This window comes from Alosa sapidissima, chromosome 5 (genome assembly GCF_018492685.1).
Source record: "Alosa sapidissima isolate fAloSap1 chromosome 5, fAloSap1.pri, whole genome shotgun sequence".
NCBI classification, from domain to species: domain Eukaryota; kingdom Metazoa; phylum Chordata; class Actinopteri; order Clupeiformes; family Clupeidae; genus Alosa; species Alosa sapidissima.
In genome coordinates, this window is record NC_055961.1 from 20,854,994 (window position 1) to 20,869,215 (window position 14,222).

At 42.2% G+C, this 14,222-nt stretch overlaps 1 protein-coding gene across 1 annotated transcript in view; it reads right to left on the reverse strand.

Annotated features, from left to right (window-relative positions):
• The window catches only part of tenm1 (teneurin transmembrane protein 1), a 173,947-nt gene that overhangs the window by 122,713 nt on the left and 37,012 nt on the right, over window positions 1–14,222 (reverse strand). The window contains exons 2-3 of the mRNA XM_042093027.1: window positions 12,340–12,642; window positions 3,177–3,416 (exon numbers count right to left, since the gene is read on the reverse strand). Coding sequence (XP_041948961.1) covers window positions 3,177–3,416; window positions 12,340–12,580 — 481 coding nt within the window. The 5' untranslated portion in view covers window positions 12,581–12,642. The remainder of the gene's footprint in view (window positions 1–3,176; window positions 3,417–12,339; window positions 12,643–14,222) is intronic.

A 14,222-nucleotide genomic window follows, 5' to 3' on the forward strand; every position in this document is an offset into this window, starting at 1 on the left:
GTGTCATTGTGCATATTATAATAGATGTGTCATTGTGCATCATAACAGCACAGGACACATCTTAATCTGCAATATCAGAAGCCTGAATCGAGCCCAGAAACATTCAACACCATTTAGCAGGACCTTGCAGGCTGGTCAGTGGGCTACAGATCATACTTCATAATTTTTTTAAAAGAAGCCTGTCAGTTTTCCCGTCTGTAAACGCATCCTGCTATCGTCATTGTTACCATCATTATGATGTACAAAAAGTGGACGTGACTTGGACACAATAACCAGTTCCACACTGTCCTCCTTTCACTCCACCTCATCCACCTGGGTGTGTGTGTGTGTGTGTGTGTATGTGTGTGCGTGTGTGTGTGTGTGTGTGTGTGTGTGTGTGTGTGTGTGTGTGTGTGTGTGTGTGTGTGTGCGCATGTCTATAAACTAAACTGTAGACGCCTCAATGATAAACCCTCACGTCCTTGACTAGTAGCAGTAATTATGTGCTAAGTAGATATGAAAATAAGAAACCAATATGTAAAATGTAGTTACTTTTCTCTCTCTCTCTCTCTCTCTCTCTCTCTCTCTCTATCTATCTATTTATCTATCTCTCTCTCCAGACACCCACCCACATACCATTGTTAAAGACTCAAGCCTGTGTGGCATAATACTTCAAACTCATGACTACTGTATAGTACATATAGGGGGCACAGTCCCATAGGGAGGGGGGGGTGACAATATGGAGACATTCTGAGAGCAAGAGGAGACAGATAGGACTGCAAAGAAATGCCATGCCATGAGGAACAGATGAATAGAGGAGAGAGAGAGAGGGAGAGAGGGAGAGAGAGAAGGAGAGAGAGAGGGAAAGAGAGACAGAGAGAGGGAGAGAGAGAAGGGGGGGCAGAGAGAGAGAGGGAGAAAGAGACAGAGAGAGGGAGGGAGAGAGGGGGGCAGAGAAAGAGGGAGAGAGACAGAGAGAGGGAGAGAGAGGGGGCAGACAGAGAATTAGAGAAAGACAGAGAGAGGGAGAGAGAGAAAAGGGGGGGCAGAGAGAGAGAGGGAGAGAGAGAGGGAGGGAGAGAGAGAGCACAATATAGTAAGGTAGAGAAGAGAGAGAGACCGAGAAACACTGATAGCTTCACATCATAAATGTGTGTGTGTGTGTGTGTGTGTGTGTGTGTGTGTGTGTCTGTGTATGAGAGTGAGAGTGCAATGGATGTAAACTGTTCATGAACCTCTCTCAGTGCACGTCATCATTAAAAATGTAAACACTTTTTCATCCAAATACACTTGTCCTCAGTCACTGAACACATACACACAGAGACACACTCTCTCTCTCTCTCTCTCTCTCTCTCTCTCTCTCTCTTTCACTCACACACACACACACACACACACACACACACACACACACACACACACACACACACACACACACACACACACAGGCAGGCAAGCACTTACTGAATACTGATTGTATAGTTTCCAGGAAGACTCACAATTATACATTCCCTCACCCTACTAGAAATTGTAATCACTGCAACTATTTCAGCATCTCAATGACAGCAGAAAAGAAAAGCCACAAATTCCCCTTCCTTCCCGCAGAGAAACAAATTATTTTAATCTTAGTCCACATATGCTTGAATAGAAAGAAGTGAAAGAACAGTCTGACCATGTAAACCATCAGTATGTACAAGAGAGTCCAAACGTCACATAGGGCCGACATATAAGGGCCCAAATATAGTCCTGCGTCTGTGTCCCGTGCACACGGCGCGCGGCGAGAATTGCGTCATCGATGCGGCATGCGGGGGTGTGTGTGTGCCTCCCATGTGAGCACACGTCAATAATGAGTATGCCACTTCCTTACCTCTGCAGGTAAGAGGTCCTGTCCGTGGACTTGCGCTATTCCTAAAAAGTACCGTGTGGAATCTTTTATTAACTTCCACATAGCAAAAAAGGTAATGTTGCACCGCAGAATAAGGAACTATTATGACCTATTTTTTTCTGCTTCAGAAAAAAAGGAATTCAAAAAAGACATGGTGGTCAAGGATCTTTTGTCATCTACAGTACCAAGCATGTTGTAAAGACCTTGGAGGAGCTATACATTGAAAAGCATCCACTTTTAACTTTTCCCAATTGAAAAAAGTAAGATTCAAATGTTTGAACTTGAACTTGAAAGTTGGCCATGCACAAGAGAAGTACTCACAGTGATGAGCAGCTAATGTCTATCATAAAGCACCTACTTCACTTTTTGCCACTGAATAATAAGTTTCAAGCTTTGACCTGAAAATGGCCTTTGTACAAGATTGTATGACAGTGAAGGAAAGAGGTGAGTGTCATGGTATGGGGCTGCATGAGTGTAAGGGCTGAGCTACACCAGGCGTGTAACTGAAGTGTTCCGTTCGCGTTGCGTCTGCTGCAACAATTAGCTTTCATTATAATCAATGGAAGTAGCTACACCAGACGTGACAGTGGGGCGTACGTTCGAAAAAAATAGACCATTCAAATAATCATAATGATTCAAAGCACATTGCTCTACTTGAGCAAGAGTTTCTAAAGAAGCTGGTCAAGTGCTGTATAATGCCTGGATTGAATTCAACATCTCTGGAGCATTATATAGAGAAAGGAAGAGAAATGCAATCCTTCAAGTATTGAATAGCTAAAAAAAAGTCAGAATGGCATTTAAAAATAAATGCGGACATATGAAGCACTGAAAAATAAAAGATTTCAATCTCAGTAATAAAGCTGCACTAACTTTTATTGCATTGAGACCCTCCAGTGAGACCTGTATTTTACTTTACATAAGTTTTTTACATAAAACTTTACATAAAAGCAAATACCCTATACTGTTAAATTTAGAAGTAATGTCATTGCAATACCCTTTTGAATCATTGGATATCTGAGTGATATTGCACACAGTTGTACTCACTTCTGTAGCCTACAGCATATGTATGTGCATCTTGTTTTATGTATGTTGTTTTATTTATTTATGTTATGTAGTATTGTTTATGCATGCGCTGTATTTGTTTCCACGTGTACGTACTGTAGACTTATTTGCGGGCGTGGTAGAACTGATATAGCATCACCGCCCGACAATCGGTGACCTCGGGTTTGATTACTGAGCCTGCCATTTTGATTCAGCGTCTCTTTGGAAGAAACGTCTGCTAAATGTCAGTAACTGTGCAGCTGTGGTGTCTTACCGTTGTCCACGTCCGACTTCCTCTCCTGCTCGGTGTCCGTGAGGGACAGAATAGAGTTGGCTCGGCTGGAGAGGGCGGAGCCGCCGCCGCGCTCTGACTTCACTTCCTGCATCCACAGGTGCAGCGCGTGGTCCGGAGATGCCGGGCCCTCGGGCTCAGTGTCCGGGTCGGAGCCAGCGCCCACGGACACGCCGCCGGCATACGAGTGCTGGGAAGAGGGCGCGTGGAGAAAGTCTTCATCTGGGAACGAGACAGATAGATGGCAACGTTAGAGTAACGTTCTGTGGTTATTAGCTTAGGTGTGTGGAGGAGGTCTTCATCTGGGAACAAGAGAGGGAGAGAGATAGACAGCAACATTAGTCTTACGTTCTGTGGTTATTAGCTAAGGTGTTTGGAGGAGGTCTTCATCTGGAAAAGAGTGAGGGAGACAGCAAGGTTGAAGTTACATTTTATGTTTATTAATTAGGGTGCACAGAGGAAGTCTCTTCATCTGGGAAAGAGAAGAGGGTAAACGTAGCGAGAGACAGAGAAGGGGCCGCAACATTCCAACAATATAACATTACATTTACAATATATTCTGGATTTGTCAGTTAGGCATCAGCATAGCTGGGGCAAAGTAGGATATAGTCTATTGAAAGATGAGTTGGATATAGTCTATTGTATTATGAATTCAACTGATTGGAATGGGAACGTGATATACTATTTTGGAATTTAAACATTTGAATGGCATACTCTTACTGCCGGTGGCTGTACATTCAACAACAAAAGAGTGAAATCCTATCCAATCTCACACAAAGGACATGGCATGCTTGATCAATTCTGAGGAGGGCCCTGTAAGAGTGGGTGGGAATGTAAAGATTATGCTAGAGATGGTTTGACAATCTTACTGTGGTGATCAGATAGTGATTCGAAATGGACAACTTGGATGGGAAAAAAGAAGTGGGTGTGTGTGTGTGTCTAAATTTGTGTGTATGTGCATGTGCATGTATACATGTGTGTGTGTGTGTGTGTGTGTGTGTGTGTGTGTGTGTGTGTGTCTTGTTTAGCGTATGAGAGATTAGGGAGAACGTATCAAGTGGAGACAGAACTTCACTCTCTTCCACTCTCCTCACACACAGTGCAGTAAAAACACAAACTAATCAGAGATGAATATTTCAGGCCGAATGTAGGGGGCCTTCCAGAGTTCCTGCCGGCGACTAGTGAGGAGAGCCTCCCATGGCTCTGGAGAGCGAGAGGAAAGGACGCCCTCTCCTCTCTTCACTGCACAACACACAACTGCTGCACACCGCAGCCTGAAGAACTGCAGAGCATCCATTTTGTAGACCTAATATACTCCCAGTAGCAAACACATTTATGTGCATATTCATAATGTATGACTGTAATTATAGTTGGCCAATAGTTTTCTGATTGCTAGAGAGACTATTTTGAACTCAATGCATTGGAAAACGAAACAAGAGACATATGAAGAAATGGAGAGAATAGAGTAAACAATAAAACTACTTTAACTTGCCTCCTTCCATACCTTTGATCTGTTCCTTTTTTACCCCTTTATTTAACATTCTACAGTATCTATGTTTGCCTGTCTAACCTGCACTTTTAATTGCTTTACCTAGCTAAGTTACTCTTTTTTTACTCCTTTACGCAACCTCAAACTGCTCTTTTCAAACTCCTTTACCTCAAACTGTTCTTTTCTAACTCCTTTACCTCAAACTGTTCTTTTCAAACTCCTTTACCTCAAACTGTTTTTTTCTAACTCCTTTCCCTAACCTGCTCATTCCCACATACTGTAGAGTATTGCGTGAACAATAATGAGCACTAGATACATTCAGAGCTGCAGCACGGAGTTCATGGCATTTATGAGGGACTAATCATAGCTGTGCTCTCCCAGGAGAAGATGCGAGGGAAGCTCAAAGCCCCAAATGCTGCTGGATTACTTACTGCAAGACATTCCACAGCCTTACACAAGCACTAATACACACACAGACACACACACATACAGACACAGACAAGCACACAATACACACAGGCGCACACGTACGCAAACGCATACGCACTAACCTCAGCCGAAACTCTTTTTAGGTTTTAATTAGAGGTTGTGTGCAGGAAGGATCAACAGTGACTCAGAGTGAGTGAGTGAGAGTTAGTAGGAGTGAGTGAGTGAGTGATAAACTTCAGCGACAAAGTGGCAAAACAAGTTATATCTCTTACCTACACACACACACACACACACACACACACACACTCACCCAGCCCACATCACACACACACACACTTACAAACTCACACACACACACACAGACAGACAAACAGGGACGTAGAGAGAGAGAGGACCAACATCACTGTCTGGGGTGGTCTACTATATGTAGGCCAGCGATGTTTGACTGTTGTCTGACAAATCATCTGACCTTTCCTGCGATGGCAGCCAGTGCAATGCGAAATGGTATCCAGACAGCTCTGACCGAGCTCAGCCTCCCACATCGCCAGCTCACATTCTATTCCCTCCTCAGTTCCTCTAGCCTACACACCGTCTCGCTGTGTGTCACTGTGTGTGTGTGTGTGTGTGTGTGTGTGTGTGTGTGTGTTGCAAAAGCCTCAGCACATTAAACAGAGGACAGGTGGACAGAGTAAAGTGTTCTTTAAAAGGCCTGTGTGCAAGAGGCCCTCACTCCCTCTTTCTCTCTCTCTCTCTCTCTTGCTCTTTCTTTTTCCCTCTTTCCTTCTCTCTCTCTCTCTCTCTCCCTCACATTCTCTCTCTGGCTCTTTTCTCCTCTCCCTCCTGCTCTTTCTCCATCACTCTCTCTTTCTCTCTCTCTCTCTCTCCAGTAATCATCTCAGCCCTAATTACAGTGGGGCGGTGGTTCTGTCCTTCAGTGCGACCCACCTCACTGCCCCTTGCAGTCCCAGCCGGCAGCGCCGAAGCACGCTCTCACAAATGAGTACTGAGCACTTGCTCACACACTCACTCGCTCACACACACACGCACACACACACACACAAACACTCCTCCGGCTTGCCTCGCCTCGTCGGCTCACTCATGACTAACTCCCTTTGTTACAACCCCCTCCTCCTCTCTCTCTCTCTTTCTCCTTTCTCACTTTCCCTCTCTCTCTCTCTCTCTCTCTCTCTCTCTCTCTGTCCTCTCTTCTCAATTCCCCTCTTTCAGTGGGCTTCAGAGTGCCTTTACACTGCAACCCGTCATCAGCGCCTGCTTGGACAAGCACAAAGGGGGGAATGGATAGTGCTCAAAGGCTCACATAAAACACCTACAGTACAGTATGCGTGTTGGAGGAAGAAAAAGGACAATTGAAAATGGTGTCGTTTTTTTTTTTTCCACAGTCAGTTCGTATGCTTGTATATGGATGGAGGGGAACTGGATTAGATAAATGGGAATTTGGGAACTCACGGACATCAAACTAAATTTGCGGAGTGGCCTGATGTCTGGTCTAAGCTGGGCCCGTGATCGTGGCCTGTCACCACGTCTTAAGAGTCAGCCAGGGAAGTATATCCGCCTCTAATCAGATTATTTTGGTGGAGTCTGTCTTTGAGAAGCCTTGTGTCTTCATGCGTATACAATGACTTTTCCAAGGAAGGGCCAACATAACAAAGTAAATGATACATACGGCACTAGCAGATGAGCCTTTAAGTAGGACTTTCACCAGGAAGTACTGACACACAGACACCCTCACACATTCGGCCTGAAGGAAGCTGGAACACAGCTACTGTAGAAATTGGCCCCTTGGTTCAATATATTGGTGTTTTCAAAGTGAGACTGTGTTTGTTTTAACATTAGGTTCAATCAGAAAACCTCACACACTGTTTTGGTAGCCGATGGATGGTCGCAGTTATTCCTTCGTTGTAATTCATCAGCAAGACTCACATGCATCCCCCTACTGGAGTGAGAGAGCACGAGAGAAAGAGTCCAATACTGTATAAATAGATTGATGAAATGTCTTCATTTCGAAGAAGTTCAGTTAGATGTACAGTAGGCTAGGACTCAGAGGTATCTGAATTCCTTGCTATCTATATCAAAGTCATGTTGAAATATGTGAAATATGAAATATTGCAAATAACTCGATATTCAGCATTTCTCCACCCTGTTTATTTCTGGTTTCTGGTAAATGGTTTGTTTTAGGAACATGAAAGGTCAATTTGTTTAAGCAAGCCACAATGAACATAGCGACATACAGTAGCCTACTTTTCAAGGAATGAGGTGTCTATACCATCCTCTTTTGCATGTCAATATTTACAGTGGTCTCTATCTATCTTTCTCTTTCTCTCTCTTCTTCCCATTGTCAGTCTGCCTATTTTCTCCCGTTTTCATCTCCTCCCATCGGTCTCCCCTCTACGCGTCCTTTCCCCTGCCTCCGTCTCTGTTCTGGGTGCCTTCATTTTCAGCTGCCTCCTCTTTGGCCTTTCTCTCTCTCTCTCTCTCTCGCTTCTCTCTCTCTCCCCCTCTCTCTCTCTCCTCTACTCTTGACAAACAGCATGTCTCAGATCTCTCACTGCCTTGCTCTCCTCTCAATCTGTTCGGGTTGAGGGAGCTCTGCAGCGTGCTGCAAATGGCTCTTGTTCATTTTATGCAGTTTCCAGGGCAACTGGAACAGAATGTTTTGTTCCATGCGCATCATTTGAATACACCAATAAATGAAAGCAGAAAGCCAATTTCTAGTCATGTTTTTTTTTTTGTATGTGCTTCCGTCAGACAAGACCGAATGCGTGAGGGTGTCTATGTGTCAGTGTTTCCTGGTTCAAATAAAAGGAACAAAACAATACATATGTATGGGGGAGGACACAAAACAATGACAAAAAGACTCCATTTATGAGATTGAAGGGCAGGAGCGAAGATGGGGGCATGGGGGTGTGTCATTTTTAATAATGTCAGACCAGACGCCGCAGCAACACAAAAGGCCAAGGCAGATAGAATACTTATATTATACAGAACATTAGTTTATGGCTAAGTTCCCAATGACACATTTCCTCAGTATTCCTGTTACTCAGGATATATTGCCAGGAAACAAAACAGTAACAACGCATATTGGAAATTATTCTTGTGTAATGGCCAATAATTGTAATTCACAGCCATTTCCAGCAGAGTTTGTGGGTGTCACTAAAATGTAGAGATTTACATGAAGACCACTCTTTATGTACTTCAAATGATTTATGCTTTCAGAAATACTCATTGCTGAAATGTGGATGATACATGTAAGGCATGAGGAGACATGAATAAGTGCATAGTAAGATGTAATGCTTCTACACTGACAAATTTAAGGTGTATCAGATTCATTCGAATATCAAATTATTATCATTTAATAGGTCAAATAATGGCGTCTTAGTCACGGCAACCTTTATTACTACATTTGCAGACCATACAGTATGTCATCTTTCTTTCTCTGTACATCTTTCTTTGGTATGTACAAATTAGAATCTTTTTATTGCATTTCTTGTGGAGTTTTTTATACACAGCAAAACATCTAAGAACCAAATAATTGAGAACTATTGTCGTTAATAAAGAAATTAGAGATGAAAAGTAATTAGATAGTATATCTTTAATTGTTATAAAATTTAACAAACTATCACTGACAGCTGTTGTCTACTCGGAGTTCTAGGCCTATATCGGAAAGTTACCTATTTCCGCCCCTGCCCTATTTTCGCTCTTACACATGAACGTATCACTGTCGATCAATGCCGATTGGCGAGTTCAAAATGGAACGACATATACCAGCTGTGCTCGTACTTGTGATGCAAACATGGCACCCATCTATGTTTCAGAAGAAACAATAACATTTGCCATGATACATTTTTTTCTTTTTTTAATCGAAACCCATGTGACAGGCGCAGTCACAGAAAGGCCCTGGATTTCAACAAAGACAGGGAATCTGACTGGTAATTTCAGATTTATTTAATCTACACATCAAAACAGCCGTTCAAGTACTCCTTGAACCACGCCTGAAATGTTATTGCTATATCCAAGTCTGTTGCTCTCCGCATCTACTTCATGTAATTCATGATTCCACAGTTTTACGTAATCTATCTGTCACTGTTTGCAGTTTCTGAAAGGTTAATCCTTTGTTAAAAAAAGTTGTCACTGGAAATCAAATCAAATCTGGCCATACATCAAAGAACTACAATAAATAAATAAATAAGGATAATAACGAATCATGAGTCAACTGTGTCATGTTGCTCTTCGACACAAAGCATAACAGGGGAATGCACAGACCCATAAAATAAGAAGGGGTATAGGTTTATTTTGCATTAAAAAAGCTTTAAAACGGGTCAAAAATGAGGACACGTCACCACAGACTAAGAATAAATAAACCAATTTAGACATCTTAGGCACAACCATTTTGACACACAAACATGTACACACACACACACACACACACACGCATGCATGCTCGCACACACACACACACGCACACACACACGCACACACACACAAACACACACACGCAATTTCTCTCCCTCTCTCACACACACACAGACACAAACACACACACGCACACACACGTTTGCATTTTTGTTTGGTAGTACACTTATTTTACATACAAATAGCCATTACATTAAACAGCAGTGTTGACCTTGATTACTTCATGGCTCAGATAATACAGCATCGTGCCTCTCCTATTTTCATCCTATCGGCCATTCATGCAGAGGTCCACTGACAGAGCATCAGCAACAGAGTGTCAATTATCATCGAGGACCACTCACATAGAATTGTACAGTGCACCTCTTCATTCAGTCCACAGTCCACTAAACATACACACACACACACACACACACACACACACACACACATACAGAGAGAGAGAGAGAGAAAGAATGAGAGAGAGAGAGCACATAGACACAATGTATGGAAATGAGATGTGCATTCTACATCTTACTGTATATAAAGAAAAACACTTTTCTGTAATGGCTTCTGCATTGATCAGTAAGTATGTAGAGCTGTGTGTGTCTGTGTGTGTGTGTGTGTGTGTGTGTGTGTGTGTGTGTGTGTGTGTGTGTGTGTGTGTGTGTGTGTGAGATTGTGAGTGTGTGTATGTGTGTGTGTGTGTGTTTTTGCGTGTCACTCAAATAGATCACTAGGCAGCCTTCAACTTCGTCTCAAATGCATGCACAAGCATTACTAGACATAGTCCTACCCACAGAATAATGTACAGTACAGTATCACAGTATCGGCCCTTTTTCCCCCCGAAAACACTACATACAACTAACACAACGCTACACCCAAATAGTAAGTGTTTATTTATACGGCACATTTTTTATGCACAGAGTGTAACACCCTCTGCGATTAAGCAAATCACAGCCTTGTGTCTGGAAAAATTAAAATCTCACTTTAAATCCATGCAGAAAGTTGCAGCCTCTGGTGCTTTTAAAATATCAGAACCCCTCCCTCAGATCTTTTGGAAAATGAAACACTTCAGTCAAAACTATACCATTATTTATAAAAGAAATAATTGTTTTTTCATCATAGGGCAAACACAAGTCTGGTACTGTTTGAATTAGTTACACACAAATGTGCTCAGTTTTAGGTGTGATTTTTAGCATGATTAGATTTGACAGATTGTTTCTCTCCACATTGTAAAATCACTAAATGCATCTATCCATTTACATGTGACGCCTTTTGCACTGGGAATCAGAACAGAACATATTTTAAATAGAATAAACCACAGGGGAATTGCAGTCAAAACATTAGTGGAGACAAAAAGACCATTTAAAAAGCATCCTTTCACAGACCCTGCATCATCCTGGTCAAATGACTCAACTCACCGTTTACAACATGGTCAACCAATGCTGCTTGAATCTCATTTGGTATGTATATGTTTGGTATGTATGTGTTTGGCATGCATCTGTTTGGTATGAATGTGTTTGGTATGTATGTGTTTGGCATGCATCTGTTTGGTATGAATGTGTTTGGTATGTATGTGTTTGGCATGCATCTGTTTGGTATGAATGTGTTTGGTATGAATGTGTTTGGTATGTATGTGCAAACTCACCTGTTGCCTTATACAGTGCTTAGATCTGATAGGCGAGTTACAGTAAGTACCATAGAATATGGGCAATTCCACGCAAAACTGTCACATCCATAACGCCAACACAATGCCATGGTATTTAGTTGCCGTTATGGACGTGACAGTTTTGCATGGAATTGCCCATATACTACTACTACTACTACTACTATTAATAATAATAATAATAATAATAATAATAATAATAATTATAATTATAATTAATAATTATGAATACACCTGTTGGCTGTGTGTAATCCATTGGGCAGTGGTATTTTGAAAGGCAGTGTCTTAAAATGGAAAAAAGTGACCTTACAGTATGTAAGATTTCTGAGTGCTTTTGTAAAACATTTATAATGTTTTGCTGGTTTAAGGTTTTGTGATTAGTATGTAGAGTTTTGCAAAAATAGCAGTAATAGCAAACATAATGCCTAATAAACAATCAGAGAGAAAGAGAGAGAGAGAGAGAGAGACACACACACATAAGACGCATGTTACGTGAAGAGCCATATGCATGCACAACACATTCAAAACGATTCCCCTGTTCAGACACACCACCAATTTTGACAACACACATGTGCATAAAGATAATTAAAATGAGCTCCATCTGGTAGCAGGGTGATTCATTTAGTCCCATCACATGGCACAGAGTTTCTCACACACCAGACTCACAGCAGCACTCACCACGTAGACAGGCTATGCTGTGCACATTACAACACATCAGTACAAACACATTTACTCTTCACACAAAGCCTCACTAACTGTTGCATCAAGGATTTCAAATTTAGTAAATATCACAAGTAAATATAACATATCACATAATAAGCATCCTTTTGGTGCTAAATTTGATCTACTCTGACTTGGCCTTAGGCCTGCAGTTTACCAAGACGAGGAAAAGAAAACATCAAGCAAAGCAATGGTAGTTGTAATATGTGGGCATGGCAGTGTGTTCTCCATGGAACTTATCATTTTCTCCTGCCGTGAGATGAGGGATAATCACTCATCTCACGGTGGTGTGCATAGTTCTGTCAGTGTTTTACATGCTCATATGTCTCTTACTTTGTGTGCATTTGTGTGTGTGTGTGTGTGTATGTGTGTGTGTGTGTGTGTGTGTGTGTGTGTGTGTGTGTGTGTGTGTGTGTGAGTGTCGGGGTCACCTGTGCAGGGCTGAGGGCTGCTTTTCCTCTTGATGCGGTGGCTGTTGTAGGCCAGCCTGCGGTCGTGGCTGTACTGGCCACTGCTGTGCGTGTGGCCGTAGGGCTGCTGCTGCTGCTGCTGCAAGTGGTTGGGGCGGCCGCCGCCCTCCTCACTCTCCTCCGACGAGCTGGAGTAGCACAGCTCCATGTCGGGTCGAGCCCTGGACAGGGACTGGTACGGCTTGTTGTTCATTTGGTTCATCCCCCGTTCGCTCACTCTCACACTCACTCAGTCTCTCAGTCAGTCAGTCAGTCACTCACGCCCTGCAGGACAGACAAAGGAAAAGGAAAGAGCGGGAAGTTAGAGCACAATGTAAAAACAACATCAGAAGAAATGACGGCAACACTTTCTTTTAGGGAACATGTTAGAAACTCTAATTTATCTAATCTAATTTATATAATCAAGTATTTATGGTTAACATGTGCTCCCTAAACTAAAGTGTTACGAAATTACATATTTATCATATTGCATCCCTTATCCTTCCTTAGCTGTATGAGCAGACATATTCATCACATCAAGGGGCTTAACACCGCGGATACACACACATACAGTTTAGCTGCAGTAAGTTCATATTTAGTACAACTTAATGCATTTTAATTGTGAGTTCTTTTGGGGGATTCTTGATCCTATGCTACTGTAATAACAGCATAATTATTTCATTGCAATTATACTTTCAGTGCCATTCAGCACTGCATAATAAAATAAAACACAACACATTTGTAAACATCATGAAAAGCCGATCTATTTATATAATCACAAATAAAAACATTATAAGTTATATAGGCAAGAGCTCATTGGTTGACTTTGGGGTAAAATTCAACACTTTAAGCTTCTTGGTCTAGTCATTACGCAATGTTCACAATAGTGGTCTAATGGTCACATACAGTATTAGGCTAGCACAAAGAGCGTTTAAAAGAAGAAAAAATAGGGCATGTCTTCTCTGCTCAATAATGCCTGCACCTGAATACATGCACCTACAATGTGCTCCCAGTGAAATATATCGAAGTTGGTGAAAAGCTCTCCCTGCAGGTACTAGACTGACGAGAACAATGAATGCACTGCCATCATAAATGTGAAACGTGTCTTACATGGCTGGTTGCAGAAATCAATTACACTCTACATTCATACACCAACTTCACCGGAAACATCATGTACAATGTTTTTTTTTTCTGAGTTACGAAAAGCATCATTCTTCCTTTACGCTCAATAGTTTGGATTGTTGATTGTTGACTTCTGGTGTAAGACTCTTGAAAGATCAGCATCACAATCAAATATGTTACACAATTATGAGAACCATTGCTGACCAACCAAGACGTGAGAAGATATACCATGGTGTAGATTTTTTGAGCACAGACTGTAACTACAGCTGACTGCACCTGACCACAAATTACGTCATTAACCAAACCCTTGATTTAGTTCTCTGATATCATACCTGAACCTACCTTCAGAAAAAAACAAATGTTTGTTCAAATGTGCTCAGTTTTGTTTCATCAGCAGGCTCTTACTTTAGTCTACTCTGTGATGGGTCCTACTACAGCCTAGTGAGAGAACAAGGGCCCCTGGTGACGCCCTTCAGAATGGCGCTCGGTGGCTCTCTGGATGCCAGGGAGCACTCACAGTGGACCCGCCAGTGCCTTTGTTACCAGATGGCTAGCCACGCTTCACTGTCATGAAAGGAGTGCAAGAGGTAACAAGAGCCAACTGTCAGTAACAAGCTCTGTGTGTGTGTGTGTGTGTGTGTGTGTGTGTGTGTGTGTGTGTGTGTGTGTGTGTGTGTGCTTGCGAGAGAGAGAGATAGAGGGAGAGAGAGAGAGGAAGAGAGAGAGGGAGAAAGAGGAAAAGA